We start from the raw sequence: 18,263 nt of genomic DNA, 5'->3' as shown, positions 1-18,263 counted from the left end.
AAGGGACACAAGGAGGAAGCACAGGAGAGAGTAGACGAGGGAGATGCAGCTGCCCAGTCCTTCCCATCTCCCGTTTCCATTGCTCAAGGATTATCCGAAGAGCTGTATTGCCTGACATGTCATCCAGTTGATTAGCAGCTGCCCAGGAAATAAGGCTCCATACCCTACAGGATGATATTTCATCCAGTTCTGAAAGTGGAGGGGCAACCCAGCCTAGATGTGCTGCTGACAGAGAGCTGTCCAAGAGGGACAGAAAAGGAGGCAGTAGAGGGAATGTAGAAAGGTGCGTGAGGTTTGTGGTCCAGTACACCAATCTGACGAAATTTCTCAAGGACATACTTTGATGTGGGGCTTTTTTCATCCATGGTGCTGGCTATCATGGCTATCAGCTGGCCACTCAATCCAGAAACCAGTGGCTGTCTGTGCTGGGAAATTATGTCATACTATTTGTGTGTGGTGTGTGTGTGTGTGTGTCAGAGCGAGAGAAAGAGAGTTTCAGTCTGTCACCCAAGTTGGAAGTGCAGTGGTTCAATCGTGGCTCACTGCAGCCTTCACCTCCCAGGCTCAAGCAATCTTCCCACTTCAGCCTCCTGAGTAGCTGGAACCACAGGTGCATGCCACCATGCCTAGTTAATTTTTTTTTTTTTTTTTTTGGTACAGATGGGGTCTCTCTCTGCTTCCCAGGCTGGTTCTGGGGTCCTCCTGCCTTGGCCTCTCAAAGTGCTGGGATTACAGGCATGAGCCACCACATCCAGCCTCGCATAGTATTTCTTTGATCATTTTCTCCCTTCCATTTTGTCTCTTCTCTTTTTTTCAGAAATATTGAACTTATTATCCTTTATGTTTCTTACCTTTTGCTCCTAATGTCCACTTCTATCTCTTATTTCTTTTTGAGGGGCATGGGGGGAGACTTCCTCTATTTTTTTCTCCAATTCTTCTATTTTTAAAAAAGTATTTTATTATGGGAAACTTCAAATATATACAAATCAGAGGTAGAATAATAAACCCAAAGTAGTCTTCACCTGGCTTCAACAGTTACCCACACATGGCCAATATTGTCTCACCTATGTCCCTTCCCACTTCTCCTGACTGTTCTAGTCATGCATCATTTATATTTCACTATGAATCTCTAAAAGATAAGGTCACTTAGAAAACACACCAAAACAAAGCGCTACAATAACATTATCTCATTTAAAAAATAAGAATAATTATTTAATATGATCTGGACATATTTGTATACCAACTGTCCTATAAACTTTTAAAAGTAAAATTTAAACTTAAATCATACAATCATTTAAACAATCATTAAACTTTTGTTTAAATTTGGATCAAATGTGGTTCATACAATGTATTGTGGTTCATACAATGATTGTCTCTTAAATCTCTTTTATAGGCTCCTCCTCTGTCTTTCTTCCCCACCTCGCAAGTTTTTGTTGGAAAAAAGGGGCCAAACTGTAGTTTCCCACAGTCAGATTTTGCTGACTGCATTCCTGTGGTGCCATTTAACATGTTCCTCTCTTCTGTGCATTTCTTGTAAACTGATGGCTAGATATAGAGGCTTAATTCTTCTACTGAACTTTTCATTTTTGCCCATATGATGTTATTGATATGTAATTAACATACAATAATGTGTACAGTTCTTAGATATTCAGCTCAATGAATTTTCATAATTAAATACACCCTCATAAATACCACCCAAACAAGATATAAAACATTTCTGTCTGTCCAGAAAGTTCCCTTGTGCCCCTTGCCAGTCAGTCCTCCCCACTTCTCAGACAAACACTTTCTGACTTCTGTTACTATAGATTAGTTTTGTCCGTCCTCGAATGTTGTATAAATGGAATTGTATAGTACGTATTCTTTCGTGTCCAACTTAATGTGTTTAACACATCTTTAAGATTTGTCCATGTTTTTCTGCAAATATATTTACATATTTTTTATTTCCAAATGTCCTTGTTGTTCTGTGAATGTTTCTCAATTTATAGCATTTGTTCTTGTTTCATGGAGGCCTTATCTTCTCTTTAATCTCAAAAGATAATAATTATAAGCTTTAAAAAATGATCTCTTCTAGTCCCTGCATCGTTCCTGTTTTCTACAAGTTCTTTTCCTCTGATTGTTTTGGTTCTGTTTTTCATTTTGAAGAGTGCTTTTTTTTTTTTTTTTACAAACGACAATTGATCTTTGTCTATTCATTCATATTTAAGAGTGAAGCACCAAAAAGCTGACTATAAACTTTGTGGTATCCAGCTTATCAACTGATGAGAGGGATCAGGTGGGATATCTCCATTCCCCACCTGAGAAGTATCAGCCTGCCTGCTTTCATTCAGGGAACTGAGATGGGAAGGAGCTGACGGTCTCCCTGAATATAGTATTTCACTTCCCACAGCTCTCCTTTGGGCCTCATGTTCTCAGGTCCTGCTTCTCTCCGGTTCTTTATGACTCTGCTGGGGTGCAGAGGCATAAAGAAAGACTATAAACAACATCCAAACGAAGTTAAGTCCGTGGCAGTCAGTAAGTTCTACTCAGCAACATTTATTGTGAGCTTGCTCTGTGTGGCACCCATCCAATAAGCACATTTCAAAGGTGAGTGACATTAAGGATTAAATGTACTAATGAGGATACTGGATAAACCTAAGTTGCTCAGTAGAAGGTGTAGGATGAAAGTGGACAACACACCTTGCCATGAACAAAGGATTGTGAAACACATGCTGAGAGAAAAATTGGAAATAATAATGGAAAACATTATTGAGTGCTTATTCCATGCTAAATATTTTCTGCAGTGCTTTATGTGAATTCCTCATTTGATCTCCATAATAACCCTATGAGATTGCGGTCATTTTGCAGATTAGGAAACTGAGCCATAGAGAGGTTAAATCTGGCCTAAGATCACCAACCCGAGAATCACACACGGGGTGCACCTTTTTTTTTTTTTTTTTTTTTTTTTTTTGAGACTGAGCCTCACTCTGTCACCCAGGCTAGAGTGCAGTGGCACAATCTCGGCTCACTGCAACCTCCGACTCCCGGGTTCAAGTGATTCTCCTGCCTCAGCCTCCCAAGTAGCTGGGATTACAGGCACCCGCCACCACGCCCAGCTAATTTTGTATTTTTAGTAGAGACAAGGTTTCACCATGTTAGCTAGGCTGGTCTCGAATTCACGACCTCCAGTGATCCACCCGCCTCGGCCTCCCATGGGGCTGCAATTACAGGTGTGACCCATCACACCTGCCCTGGACTGCACTTTTAACTACTACATTATTCCACCTCTATGGAAGCAGGTGAAGTAACTTTTTCTTATCCCTCCAAGTTCCCTTCAGGATTTCTTTTCTCCCTTGTAGAGTGCCCTTCTTCCCTCTCCCTATCTGCCTAGTACTAAGTCCTTGATCTTTAGCATTCTTGCTAAAGATGTTTCCCTTCCCCTTATCCCAGTGAATTCTTTGCCTGTCTCAGGCTGGCTTGGTTGCTCCACACAGCAGAGGGTTCTGGGAGATGGAACCAGACCCTGAGCCATGCTCTGCAGCCACCTCCCCAAGGAAATAAGTAAAGAATTGGCCTGCCATCTTTACAGCACTGTAGACTCCCTGGTGTAGTGGAAAGAGCATGAGACAGCATGCAGGAAGGCCTTAGATTCATTCCAAATAATTTTCAGGACTAAATTCACCTCTTGGTCCTAAAGACAGAAAATGTCAGCCATGGAACTTTGAAGGGCACCACCTCCTTGAAGAGCAGAGGTATTTCACTGAGGAGAATGGAATTAGAGGCGCACGCCAGACTTTAAGCACCCACATTCCATCGCAGCCTCCAGCTGAAAAAATTAATTGCCTGCCCTTTATGCCATTTGTCTTCTGCATGTGAACTGCCTCCTCAGAGTAGGGTGGGAGGAGAGAACGCGCCAAGCAGCGTGGAGCAGGTCCAACCACGCTGACCTCTTACAGCTCAGTTTAACTCCTGCAGTTACACAGGGCCGTGTGCCTCCGTCTCAGCGGCATCAGAACCGTCTCATTCAGTGCATGTGACCAGAACCGCCATGCCCAGGGCTGTAGGGATTGCCCAAGTGTCAGCACCTCTTAGTGGAGGGGTGTGTGTGTGCGTGCGTTGTATCCCTTTCTGGGTTTTACCTTATTTTACTTTGGGTTTTATGGTGACCTTTCCAGACCCACACGGTCAACACCTGGTCAGGCAAAACCAAGTATACCCAGCATTGGGCGACATCGAGCATCAGACCTCACGGGGTTTAGGATGCCTGGCAGTGCCAGTGCCCCTCCCCCACCCCCTAAGGGGCAGCGGGAAGTCCTTCTAGTACAGTAATCTCAAGCGGATTGCTTAGTCCCATCAGGGCCACCTGTCACCTACAGGTGTCCAGACATTGGGGAAGGTAGACACCTTAAGGTGGGATTAAGATCCCAAGCCCGTCAGGACCTGTCCAGATACCGGCTACATTGTTCTTGCTGTTGAGTGCTGGCTTCTTCCATTGACCCTGTAGCTGTTACTCTCAACCGAACTGGCAGGGCCCAGTGGCCCTGGACAGAGTCCCAGTGTGGCTCTGGACAACCAGGAACCAGACTGTGACCTTCGCAGTGCAGAGAACAGGGAGGGGCTTCTGGTGGAGCTGAGAGGGCACAGTTCACATCTTAACAGTTTTACAAGTCCGTGAAAAAGTATGTGTGCGCGCAGGTCCTTCAAGGTCAAGGACAACCGCAACCCTCTAGCTCCCATTAAATCTGAAAACTTGGCAACCTTCAATTCCACTATCAAAAGAAATGGCCGTGTCGGCCCTTGGGGTGGCCGGGCCAGGCCGGGCCAGGCTGGATTAGCGACGCAGGCGGGGAAAAAGGAGCGGGAGAGGAAGCTCCGCGATCCGGCGCGGCCAAGCACACTGCCACGCCGAGCCAGAAACCGCCCGCGGATGCCTCTTCCCCCAGCTCATCACAAACCAGATCCAGTCGACAGCACAATCCAAACAGAAGAGGGAATCAGAATGTACATCTTTTGTTTGCCGTGGCAGGAGAACTGTTGAGCAGAGGAAAAAAACAAGCTGAGCTTAGCGCTATCAGCTGTTTCCTGGGGCTCGCTCCTTCCTTCCTCCGAGGGGGGCCTGGCCGCTTTGTTCTCGTTCCCAGCTGCTCCTCTGCGCCTTTAAGCAGTGGCCTTTGCAGACCTCAGAGGAATGCGGCCCTGGGACCCCAGGGGACTTAGCTCGAGGCTCCGCCCGCCCCGCGTGCTCGGCCCCAGGCCGCAGAATCAAGAGCGCAGCAGTGTCGCGCGGAGGCCGCTCCTGCCCCTGGCTTCGCTGGGCTCGCTTTCTGCCGCCACTTCCTGGGCGGGGAGGGCGCATCCCATCAGAGGCGGCTTCCTGCTCTTCCTGACACCCCTGGAAGGACACCCATTTCAGAGAACCTAAAAGAGGGGTCCTCGCTATAACGCTTTTTGCAGGGATAGAGTCTGGGGTGAAATGTTGGTTTGCTGTGGTTCAGATCCCAGTTCTACCACTTATAAGCTGGTCACCCACAGCCACTTACTCAACCCCTCTGAGCCTCAACAGTTCTTGCCTTATGGGACTGAGATGAAGATTAAAACGGTAAAACAGATTGGGTGTCGTCCCAAAACCTGGCGCACAGCAGGCCTGCTACCACAGTAGATATTAGCGGGTGTTGTTACCATGCCTGGGTTCTGGTTGTCTCAGGCAGGACAGCTACACAAGACTCCACCAGACCGAAAGGCAGGGTATGGCACATGGTCAGAGATCAATAGTTCCCATTTTTCACTTGAGCATGTTCTTCGGTGGTTTCTTGTGCTGTGAATCTCTCTGGTAGCAGGCTGAGGCATACTTTCCACGGTGCCTCTAAGATGCTCAGAAGAAAACCACAAATGAAACCTCACACAGCTGTGAGGAAGCAAGACAGCTGTGAGGAAGCAAGACAACTGTGAGTGTCTGCTTGACTCAACCCAGATGCAAGCTGCTCCCCCACTGCCCACTGCTGCAGCCTTGGGGTCCTGCAGGCTCCCTGTCCCTTACAGAGGACAAAGCACAGCTGCAGAGGTCACCTGAGCAACTGCAGTGCCTGTCAGGTGAGGCAGAAACAGTTGCAACAGTGGGGATTGTGACTGAAGGTCTGGCGCTTCTTGTACAATCATTTCTTGAGTGCCTACCAAGTGGCTGACCCTCGGCTAGGCATTCATCTACCTTGTTTCTTAATCTTCTCATCAATGCTAAAGGCAGGCAGTATTCAGCAGGCTCAGAGAAGCAGTCTGACTTGCCTAAGGTCATGTGCAGGGCTGTGGCCAGCCCATGCCGCACGTTTGTGCCAATTAGAAGGCACTCCAAATGTCTTGGTGCATGGAGCAAACCAGCCTCCAGTGTGACGTCAGCCCCCACTCTCCCATGCAGGGGGTCAGCCTGCACATCTGTACACAGCAGCCAGAGTAAATGGCAGAACCAGGATTCAAACGCTCAAGCTCCTATCTCCTTGACCCGCAGGACCATATTTCATCAGCTGCGCATGATCTAAATAAATGCTCTGAGCTTCTAACATGTGTCTATATTAGATTAGACGATGCAGCAACCATTAGGTCCCTGAACTGTATCATCTCAGATGACAGCCCCCTCCTGCCGCATCCTGCAGACCCCCTGGCCCAGCCTCTCCTTACTCCTGTGACTCCATTAGACAATGTGCAAGCCCACAGTTCCCTGAGTACTCTGCTTCCCTCCCAGCCTTTCTATGCTCATTCTAACTCCTTCTCTTTGATTGTAATTCCAAGGCTATTTTTTTTTTTTTAATATAGAGCAGAGTCTCGCTGTGTTGCCCAGGCTGGTCTCCATCTGCTGGGCTCAAGTGATCCTTGTGCCTTGGCCTCCCAAAATGCTGGGATTACAGGCATGAGCCACCACCCCGGCCCCAAGGTTGATTTTGTCACTTGCCTGCTGAAAACCTTTCATTGCTTCCCCAGCACCCTTGCCAACAGGTTCAAACTCCCCTTGTCCAACTCCTCCAGCCCCTAGGGCCTGGTGTCTGCTAAACTCTCTAGTTGTATCATTTGTTGCCCCTCCCACCTCATGACTCCACACTCCAGCCAGCTGCAAAGCCACTCTGTTCTGTGACTGAGCCCCAGGCCTCGTGCTAAGAGGACTTTATGCCAGGGGTTTTCAACTGTGGCACTGTGGAGGTTGTGGGCTGAATATGGTTTGTGTTGGGGCTGTGCTATTCATTGTAAGATGTTTGGCAGTATCCCTGGCCTCTACCCACTAGATGCTGGTAGGACTTCCCCAGTCATGACAACCAAAACTGTCTCCAGATATTGCCAAATATCCCCAGGAAGTCTGGCAAAATCACCCCCGTTGAAGACTATTGAGCTCTGCTGATCCCTTTACCTATCCCATGCTCCTTCCTCTTTACCTGTCTAGCTTCATGCCTTTTAAGTCTTAACTTGGTTGTCCCTTCCTCTTGGAAGCCTTTCCTGACCCTGTGACTCCAGGTCCTCATGTTGGGTTGGGTGCCCTTCCTATGTACCCAGCTTGGACAACCCTGATCATACTGTATTATCACTGCCCATGTCCTCGTCCGTCCCTTTCCTCTCCTGGAACTTCATGAAAGCAGGCATTTGTTTGCCTCGTTCCCTGTTTAGTATTCAGGGTCTTTGTTTGCCTGGTTCCCTGTTTAGTACTCAGGGTCTAAGTCTGTGCTTGTCACATAGCATTATCTAACAAATCATTCTTGACACCCCATCTCCCTTAACCCCGTATCCAAACCATCACTGAGGCCTATTCACTCTGAAATATTTTATCGCCCCAATTCATCCGCTGCGTTCTGTCTCTACTACTCCCTCTGTGGTCTGAGCCTCATCACCTCTTATTGGATGACAAAGACCTCAAACTACCTGAATCTCCTCGAATCTGTTTTTCACTTCACCGCGGTAATCTTTTCAAAACAAAATTTGAGACATGTCCCCTTCATGAAACCCTGCTACAGCTTTTCCAGTGCTTAGAGACCATCACCCAAAGTCCTTTACATGGCCCGTAATGCCTGGTTCCATCTGGCCCCTGTCCCCTCTCCATCTTCATTTGAACCACATTTCCTCTGACAATGTGCTTTTCATTTCTTGGCTTCCTTTTCATTTCCCCTAAAGCAACGGGTACTTGCCCAGACTATTCCCATGGCCTTAAATGCTCTTCCCCACCTGTGGGGGCTACGGTGGTACTTGGCTCCAATCCCCTTTTCAGGTTCTTGGCCCCCACCCTCCAGCTGCTGGGGTCAGGCCAGTTTCCAGTACCCTTGGACAGGGTCCTGTGCTCAGAGGTATACTTGTACCGGGGTTTAATGCTGTTTGTAATCATTCATCTTTGAATTTGTGTCTTTTAAGTGAAGTCCAATAAGCTGATGGAGCCGTACTTGGAGGCTCAGCTCACACAGTCCCCCTCCTGCCACCTGCTTGCCTCCCAGGGATGGGTTCATGGCTGTTTACTTCCCCACTTCCCACTTCTAGCCCCACCCTCACCCAGTGACTACTGCCACTTTCTGCCTGGTAGGGGCCTGGACTCAGGAGCAGGGAGGGCTGGGGTCAGGCACATGCTTTCTCAGGTCCAGGCATGGGATGGAGCCCTGGGTGCCTGTGAGTGTCTCCACTCACTCCTTGAGTATCCAAATCCAAACCCCATGGCTGGTTGAAAAATAGAGCATGGAAGGAGACTTCTTCCTGATATTTGAAGAAGAGGCCCTATATTTTTATTTCACAGTGAGCCCCCAAATTTATGTAGCCATACCTGGCTGGGGCTACTGCTTGATGATGGCTCACAGCTGCACCCCTCCCTGGGAACTGCCCTCTGCAGCCGGGACAGCATCCCAGGCTTCTACCCCTTTCCAGCAGCTGCTCACGGTCACTGACTGCATCCTTAGGGATACACAAGCCTGGACCCCACCTCAATTTGGGACAACTCAGAAGAGTCATCCCAACTCCAGAGTTCCCTGAAGGATGGCTGAGGTCTTAGTCCCCCGGCCTGCCGCATTAGAGGTGAGGCTCTCTCTGCCCAGTCCTGCCTTCCTCATGGCTGCGTCTCAGGAGAGCACTCCTGAGTAGAAGAAACAAACTCAGTTTCTCCCACAATACTCTGAAAACACAGACCAGTCAGCAATCCATTCTGCAGCAGATGCCAGCTGGATGTCCCCTAATTCAAATCCATTATGACACTATCTCCTGGAGATAGTGCCAGGTCACACAGGGTGAGGGCTCAGTCCCCAAGGCTGCCCCCAGACTTTGAATGCCAGTGGCAAGTCCAGGCCTCCAAAACTTCTGACCCACCAGTTATAAATTGAGGTTCCCACAAACCTCTCTTTGGGTTCAATTAATTTGCCACAGCAGCTCAGAGAACGGGGAAACACTTATGTTTTCTGGTTTATTACAAGGGATATTTTAAAGGACACAAATAAGCAGCCAAATGAAGAGTCATACAGGACCAAGTCTGGAAGGGTCCCAAGTTCAGAAGCTTCTGTCCCCATGGAGCTGGGGTGAGCCACACTCCCAGCACGTGGATGCGTTCTTGTTCATCTTCCTGGAAGCCTCCACATGTTTGGCTATCAGGAAGCTCTCTGAACCCTGCCCTTTTGGGTTTTTATGGAGGCTTAATTACATAGGCATGATTGATAAAATCACTGGCCATTGGGGGATAGGCTGAAAGTCCTAACCCTCTAATCCTGCCTTGGCTTTTCTGGTGACCAGTCTCCATCCTGCAGCTTCCTACGGGCTGCCAGCCATCAGTCAACTCATTAATATACAAAAAGATGTGTTTCGCTTCGAAGATTCCGAGGACTTTAGGAATTGGATGCCAGAAAATGGGATGAAGACCAAATACATATTTCACAGTATCACTGCTCCCCAATATCTTCCACGTGTAAATCTGTCTCAAAGTCTGTTTCCAGGGAGCCCAATCTGAGACACCACCGGAACCTCTTTGCTGAGTGAATTCTTTTCCTTCTAGTATCATGTAAGTTGAATTTCCCATATGGTTTACTTTTTGATTTTCACATATTAAGTCAAATCCTCCTTGGAGAGCCCCATGTACCATGTCTTCCCAGTGTTTATCATAAGTGATATTTAATATTTATTTGAATGATTAAGTTCTTTTTTTTTTTTTTTTCTGAGACAAAATCTTGCTCTGTTGCCCAGGCTAGAGTGCAGTGGCATGATCTCCACTCACTGCAACCTCTGTCTCTTGGGTCCAAGCGATTCTCCTGCCTCAGCCTCCCAAGTAGACTACAGTTCTGTGCTACAATGCTTGGCTAATTTTTTGTATTTTTAGTAGAGACAGGGTTTCACCAGGTTGGCCAGGCTGGTCTTGAACTCTTGACCTCAAGTGATCTGTCCGCCTTGGCCTCCCAAAGTGCTGGGATTACAGGCATAAGCCACTATGCCCAATCTGAATGTTTATTAAGTTCTATCTCCCCCACTAGACTATAAGTTCCATGAAGGCAGGAATCATGTCCATTTTCTGCTCTTCCTTCTTTCAGTTTTTTTGTTTGTTTGTTTGTTTGTTTGTTTTTAGATGGAGTCTCGCTCTGTCTCCCAGGCTGAAGTGCAATGGTGTGATCTTGACTCACTACACCTCCGCCTTCCGGGTTCAAGCGATTCTCCTACCTCAGCCTCCCAAGTAGCTGGGATTACAGGCGTGTGCCACCATACCCAGCTAATTTTTGTATTTTTAGTAGATACGGGTTTTCACCATGTTGGCCAGGCTGGTCTCAAACTCCTGACCTCAAGTGATCTGCCCACCTTGACCTCCCAAAGTGCTGGGATTACATGCATGAGCCACTGCGCCCTGCTATCCCTCATATTTAGAACAGTCCTGGTGTGTGAGAAACACTTGATACATATAAGTGGAATAAACAAGTGAGTGAGTGAATGAATGAATAAAGGCATGACTTTTGGATGAAGGAATGTTAAAAGTAATTACAGACTGTAATGAATACTTTTGAATGCCCTTGGTAGTGGTAAATAATTTAAGAATAGATTTCAAATTTCTGTAGGGGTCAAAAGTTAGTAGGAATTAAATTTGGTCAATGCCTGTGGTAATCATTTTGGTCAGGCCAAAGTGTGATCATGACTTCATGCCTCATGTGACCAGAATGCCTCTCCTATGTGGCTTTCTTAAGCTAGATCTCAGAAGTGAGCACTTAAAGAAAAAAAACTGGGGAGCACGGTCATGATGGTTGTGACGTAAGGAGGCATTAGCTCCCAAGAAAACATGTTCAGAGGTCTTTTAAAAATCACCTTTCCAAGAGAAATCTAAATTTGATGAAATGGCAAAGGCAGATAAAGTGCGCTATGATCGGGAAATGAAGGATTATGGACCAGCTAAGGGAGGCAAGAAGAAGAAGGATCCTAATGCTCCCAAAAGGCCACCGTCTGGATTCTTCCTGTTCTGTTCAGAATTCCGTCCCAAGATCAAATCCACAAACCCCGGCATCTCTATTGGAGATGTGGCAAAAAAGCTGGGTGAGATGTGGAATAATTTAAATGACAGTGAAAAGCAGCCTTACATCACTAAGGCAGCAAAGCTGAAGGAGAAGTATGAGAAGGATGTTGCTGACTATAAGTCAAAAGGAAAGTTTGATGGTGCAAAGGGTCCTGCTAAAGTTGCCCGGAAAAAGGTGGAAGAGGAAGATGAAGAAGAGGAGGAGGAAGAAGAGGAGGAGGAGGAGGAGGAGGAGGATGAATAAAGAAACTGTTTATCTGTCAAAAAAAAAAAAAAATCACCTTTCCAGTATGTCTCTAGCATTGTATTTGGTACAATAGATGCTTCAAAATAAATATAATACCAAACCTCTGTCTCCCATTATCCCTCTGAATGTGAGGAGTTGGTCAGAGACTTCAAGGCAGGACCAGGTATCTAAACATGTAACAAGCTTCTGGGTCACTATTGTAACCTCATTCCCATTCCTAACAAAATAGCAAATTTTAAAGACTCATGTTGCATAACACCTGAAGGTCACTGCTCACCAAATAGAATTCTGAATTTAAAAAGTGCAAGCATGATCCTCGCTCCCCAATATTCCTATTATATTTACCTGGAATATTTAACAATGATACAAACTAGTTTCACTGTGTGCATGTAGATGTCAACTGAGCACAGGCAGAAGTGCTTATCACGTTTATTAAAAGTGCATGTTGACTGGGCGTGGTGGCTCACGCCTATAATCCCAGCACTTTGAGAGGCCGAGGTGGGCAGATCACCTGAGGTAAGGAGTTCCAGACCAGCCTGGCCAACGTGGTGAAAACTCAACTCTACTAAAAATACACAAATTAGTGGAGTGTGGTGGTAGGTGCCTGTAATGACAGCTACTCAGGAGGCTGAGGCATGAGAATCGCTTGAACCCTGGAGGCAGAGGTCGCAGTGAGCTAAGATCGCACCATGGCACTCCAGCCTAGGCAACAGAGCAAGACTCCATCTCAAAAAAAAAAAAAAAAAAAAAAAAAAGTGCACATAGACAGTGGCTGGAACATGTTTAATTGTACTGCACCTATGGGTAAGAAGCTGGCTCTGAAATATTAATGGCCATCATTCCCTGTGTAGGTCAGGCTGGGCTGATCCTTTTCTGAAGTCTTCCTTTCTCAGAGGTTCAGTTAGGCTTGTGGTTGGTGTCCACAACAGACCAGACTGAGAAGATACGCTAATGTCATCACATGCACTTATTCTGTCTGAGTCTTACCAAGTGAAAAGCCTTTTATAGCATTAAAAACCATAATGCTGGCCGGGCGTGGTGGCTCACGCCTGTAATCCCAGCACTTTGGGAGGCTGAGGCATGCGGATCATGAGGTCAGGAGATGAAGACCATCCTGGCTAACTCGGTGAAACCCCATCTCTACTACAAATACAAAAAATCAGCTGGGCATGGTAGCACGGGCTTGTAATCCCAGGTACTGGGTAGGCTGAGGCAGGAGAATCGCTCGAACCTGGGAGACGAAGTTTGCAGTGAGCTGAGATTGTGCCACTGCACTCCGGCCTGGCCTACAAAGCGAGACTCTGTCTCAAACAAAAAAACATAAGGCTATGTGTTGCCATGTGCATGAACTCAATAAGGTGGAGTAAAAACTATGAGCGCTTTTAAATCTGATGTGCCTGAAATCATATCACATACTAGTACTGTGACTTTGGGTTTCAATTTCCCAACTGTACAATGGAGCTAAGAACAGTACCTCACTCAGAATCTTTTTGTAAAGGGTTCCAAGAGGCTCAGCTCATATGTAGAAAAGAGTTACCTACTTGAACTCTCAGGTCCCATCATCCCGTGACTAAGGGGTCAGAAAGGTTCTAAACTTTTCAAACCATTTAGGTAACAGCAGTTATTAGGGGCCTCCACTGTTTTGTTTTTGGTTTTTTTTTTTGCCCATTTGGCATCCAGTCCCCATTTATTGCATTGCGATTTTCCTGTGGAGAACACATTCTTCTGCTCTTGACCCAGGAGATTTAAGTGGGACAGACCTTCCTCTGGCTCCTAGGACAGGCAGTGATCTAGTCTCGGCCAATGGGATTGGTTGTGGTTGGACATGTGACCCGACTTGTCCAGTGAGCGCCCTCTCTGGGAACTGTGAAGGAACTATTCATAAAGAAATGTTTTCCCTCTGTGGGAGTCTCTCAGTTGGTAGGAAGTGTATGAAGCATCTGGGGCTCCCGTGCAGGGAGTACCTGCCTGATAGTGAGGGCAACACAGAGAAGAGCGAAGCTGGGAAACAGACAGGGACTCCCAGGGACACGGCTCAGACACCTGGATCAGGCCAGGGCTTCCTGGTTATGTAAACCATTAATTTCATATTTCTTAAGTAACATAGTTCTGTCCCATAAGAACTCTGATTGATAGTCCAGTAAATCACAGTAACCTACTCTATCTGTTAATCTTTTGAGTTTAAAATTTCTTTCCTCCTAGGCCAGGTGCAGTGGCTCACACCTGCAATCCCAGTACTTTGGGAAGCTGAGGCAAGTGGATTGCATGAGGCCAGGAGTTCAAGGCTAGCTTGGCCAACATGGTGAAATCCCAACTCTACTAAAAATATAAAAATTAGCAGGTGTGGTGGCGCTTGAACCTCAGCTGGGCGTGGTAGTGCTTGAACCTGAGAGGTGGATGTTTCAGTGAGCTGAGATCACGCCACTGCACTCCAGCCTGGGCAACAGAATGAAACTCTCAAACCAGCAAACTTCTCTCCTCCAGATAATTCAAAGACTATCTCATAGACTCAAAAGTGGTAGCAATTGCAGAGACGTCTTAAGGCCCACTTGAGAGGGCAGACATGGTGAATGAGTGATGAAGCTGGGACAAGAACTCAGGTTTCAGCCTCAGGCCAATGCTCTTCAGCCCCCGCCTTTCCTCACATGTCTGCCTCGGTCTTTCTCAAACCTGCTCCTTTCCACCCTTGAAGCACCTCCTGGAGTCACTACCCAGCTACCAGCTTCCAGGAGACCCCACAGGGCAGAAGTCACTGTGTTCTAGGAGCGGTTCTGTGTCCCCTAGCCCTCCACTGAGGACAGATCCATTTTAAGAGAAACATGTAAAGGTCTGGATCTTGATGGAGCCCAGGTAAGAGGCCAGGGGACTGAGCTCTGTTTAGAGCCCAGGATCCAGCCTCAGGCCCGCATTACCTCATGTGCGGATTTTTATAGTAGCTCTTTGCAGGTTCCCATTTCTCCCCAGCCCTAGTCTCTTTCTCTTTCATTTTAAATAGTGTCAGAATCATCTTCCTCTGGTCCTGGCACTTTCTTGTTCACAAACCTTCAATGGCTCCCTGCTGCCTGTAGAACAACATCAAAGTACTTCACCGACTGTCCTTCAGTGGTGAGAAAGGACCTGTGTCCCCCAGGGAGGCACAGCTCATACCCAGGGAAGAGCTACCCACTTGGAAGAATCATGTCTAGAGTTCTAAATTCAATTACAGCCTCCAGTTCTATTAAAATAAGCAGTAGGCATTATTTTTGTTTTGTTTTGTTTTGTTTTGTTTTTAGAGACAAGGTCTTGCTCCATCACTCAGGCTGGAGTGCAGTGGTGTGATCACGGCTGCCTGCAGCCTCAAACTCCCAGGCTCAAGCAATCCTCCTGCCTCAGCCTCCTGAGTAGCTGGGATTACAGGTGCATACCATCATGCCCAGGTAATTTTTTTTTTTTTTTTAAGAGACAGAGTCTTGCTATGTTGCTTAGACTGGTCTCAAACTCTTGGCCTCAAGTCATCCTCCCACCTTTGCCTCCCAAAGTGTTAGAATTACAGGTGTGAGTCACAGCACTTGACTTGTGGTAGGTATTCTGATCCCTGTGAGAAAGGAATACATTATCCCTCCAACAATGTCCAGCACCTGGATATCTTCTCCATTAATTTTTTTTTTTTTTTTTTTTTTTGAGGCAGAGTCTGACTCTGTTGCCTAGGCTGGAGTGCAGTGGCACAATCTCAGCTTACTGCAACATCTGCCTCCCAGGTTAAAGCAATTATCCTGCCTCAGCCACCTGAGTAGGTGGGATTACAGGCGCCTGCCATCATACCTGGCTAATTTTTGTATTTTTAGTAGAGATGGGGTTTCGCCATGTTGACCAGGCTGGTCTTGAGCTCCTGACCTCAGGTGATCCGCCCGCCTCAGCCTCCCAAAGTGCTTGGATTACAGGCATCAGCCACAGTGCCCAGCCCTTCTCCATTAATTTTGATGCTACCCGACAATATTACCCTGGCTACCTTCCTTTATTAACTATTTGTATGAGTTTTCTACTGATGTGTAACAAATTACCACAAATTTAGTAGCTTAAAACAGTTCATTTATTAGCTTGCAGTTCCGTAGGTCAGAAGTTCTGGCACAGCAAGGCAGGGCTCTTTGGTCAGGATCTCACAAGGCTAATAAAATGGAGATGTTGGTCAGGCTACATTCTGATCTGCAGCCCATGGTCCTCTTCCAAGCGTACATGGTGATGGCAGAATTGTTTCCTTGCTGTTTCCTTGCTGGCTGTCAGGGAGAGGCAGCTCTGAGTGCCTGCAGTCCACCTGCATACCTTGCTCCTCCATCTTCAAAGCCAGCCGGGTGCATGGAGGCCCTCTGTGCTTCACAGTTCTGACTTCTGCTGTCTCTAGCCTCCATACCCATATTGAAAGGACTGGTGTGATGAGGTCAGGCCCACCTGGATAATTTCCCTTTTGATGAACTCAAAGTCAACTAACTAATAACCTTTTCTTTTTTTTCTGAGCGTCTCACTCTGTCACCCTGGCTGGAGGGCAGTGGCGTGATCTTGGCTCACTGCAACCTCTGCCTCACGGGTTCAAGCGATTCTCTTGCCTCAGCCTCCCAAGTAGCTGGGACTACAGGCACCCGCCACCACGCCCAGCTAATTTTTTGTATTTTTAGTAGAGACCAGGTTTCACCACGTTAGCCAGGATGGTCTTGATCTCCTGACATCGTGATCCGCCTGCCTCGGCCTCCCAAAGTGCTGGGATTACAGGCGTGAGCCAACTCGCCCTGCCACTAGTAACTGTAATTAAAACTGTGAAGTCCCATTTGCCCTGTAACATAACACAACCATGGCAATGATATCTCATCATACTCACGGGTCTTGTCTACACTCAAGGGGAGAGGATGATACAAGGGCAAGCAAGGGTCGTTGATAGGGGGCCATCTTAGAATTCTGTCTACCACACCATTGGCACAATCATTCTCTAGTCCCAATGTCTGTGCAAGTAATGAAACTGAATTTGATTTCCTAATCCTCATCAATATTTTTTTCCTGGGGTCTGGTATGGCAGATGCTCTCAGCTTACCCAGCACCTAATCTCACTCCTCCTCTCCTTTAACATCCCCCAAAACAGAGACTGGAAAATGAAATACTCTATTTTTCAGCCTCCTTTGCTGCTAGAGGTGAACATGTGACATGGTCCTGGCTAATGGGCTATAAGCAGATATCTGTGGATATTGTTCTTTTCTCCTCTTTTCTCTTCTCCTGGAATGCAGACTCAATGTTTGGAGTTGCAACAGCCACTTGTGACAAGGAGGAAAAGGCCAAGAGATTTTTTTTTTTTTTTTTTTTTTTTGAGACAAGGTATCATCCTGTCACCCAGGCTGGAGTGCAGTGGCATGATCATAGCTCACTGAAGCCTTGAACTCCTGAGCTCAAGCAATCCTCCCACCTTGGCCTCCCAAATAGCTGGGACCACGGGCATGCATCACCACACCTGGGTAAGTTTAAAACAAAAAAAAATATTTTTTTGAGACAGACCCTTTCTCTTTCGTCCAGGCTGGAGTGCAGTGGTGTGATCTTAACTCACTGCAACCTCTACCTCCTGCGTTCAAATGATTCTCCCACCTCAGCCTCCCAAGTAGCTGGGATTACAGGTGCTCACCACCATGCCCGGCTAATTTTTGCATTTTTAGTAGAGACAGGGTTTTAATATGTTGGCCAGGCTGGTCTCGAACTCCTGACCTCAGCGGATCCACCTGCCTTGGCCTCCCAAAGTGCTGGGATTACAAGCGTGAACCACCACGCCCAGCCTAAAACAAACAAACAAAAAAATTCTTTTTTAAGAGATGGAGTTCTCACTATGGACTGGTCTTGTCCTCCTGGGCCCAAAATGCTGGATTACAGGCCTGAGCCACCACACCCAGCCCAAGCCAGGAGATTTTTAACAGAGGTCTTGTCCGTGAGATTGCTGAACTGCCAAATCTATACCAAAATCTGGTATTCTGCTATATTTAGCAGAAAGAAATCCCAACTTATACAAGACTAAATGAGTCTCTGAACGAGAAGAAACTAGCCAAATTTCCAAAGCCACAATGCCTTAACTTTTCGGGAAGAACCGCTCAGACTCAATCAGAGTTCAACCTCCATCATCAGGGTGATTTTTCCTTGTTACCTCTTCGGTCTTAAACCTGTTTTCTGTTACTTATAACAGAGTATCTGAGACTGAGTATTTTATAAGAAAAGTATTTTAAAAGGAAAGGAAGGTTGAGGGGCCATGTCTGGTGAGAGGGTGAGAGCCTTCTTGCTGGTGGGAACTCTGAGGGGTACTGAGATGGCTCAGGGCATCGTGTGGGGCTGAGGGTGCTGATGTGCTAGCTCAGGTCTTCCTTTCTCTTCTTATAAAGCTACCAATTCCAGTCCTGTGATAACCCGTTAATCCATTCATCTATTCACAACGGCAGAGCCCTCATGATCCACTCACCTCTTAAGGCCCCACCTCTCCAATACTGCCACACTGGAGATGAAGTTTCCAACACATCAAATTTTGAGGACTCATTCAAACCACAGAGTTAATGTTCA

The 18,263-nt window shown here is 46.9% G+C and overlaps 2 protein-coding genes across 2 annotated transcripts in view; one reads left to right on the top strand and one right to left on the bottom strand.

Annotated features, from left to right (window-relative positions):
- GRK7 (G protein-coupled receptor kinase 7) overlaps nt 1-18,263 on the bottom strand; it is a 40,912-nt gene that overhangs the window by 16,139 nt on the left and 6,510 nt on the right. The gene's annotated exons all lie outside the window — the stretch shown is intronic.
- Nucleotides 6,425-11,732, top strand: LOC126947669 (high mobility group protein B3-like). The gene is made up of 3 exons (XM_050778590.1): nt 6,425-6,689; nt 9,723-9,851; nt 11,266-11,732. Exons 1-3 carry the CDS (start codon nt 6,425-6,427, stop codon nt 11,703-11,705), a joined length of 834 nt encoding a protein of 277 aa, XP_050634547.1. The 3' UTR covers nt 11,706-11,732.

The sequence above is a fragment of the Macaca thibetana genome, chromosome 2, assembly GCF_024542745.1.
Source record: "Macaca thibetana thibetana isolate TM-01 chromosome 2, ASM2454274v1, whole genome shotgun sequence".
Classification (NCBI taxonomy): Eukaryota; Metazoa; Chordata; class Mammalia; order Primates; family Cercopithecidae; genus Macaca; species Macaca thibetana.
The sequence above is the reverse complement of the archived record's forward strand: the minus strand, read 5'-3'. Positions and strand labels throughout refer to the sequence as shown.

Bases quoted from the DNA above. Each gene is read 5' to 3' on its own strand.
- LOC126947669 (XM_050778590.1), top strand. From the start codon at position 6,425: ATGGCAGAACCAGGATTCAAACGCTCAAGCTCCTATCTCCTTGACCCG. The intron at 6,690-9,722 runs GTACTCTGCTTC...TCCATCCTGCAG, and splicing joins GCAAGCCCACAGTTCCCTGA to CTTCCTACGGGCTGCCAGCC. The intron at 9,852-11,265 runs GTATCACTGCTC...CACCTTTCCAAG, and splicing joins GACCAAATACATATTTCACA to AGAAATCTAAATTTGATGAA.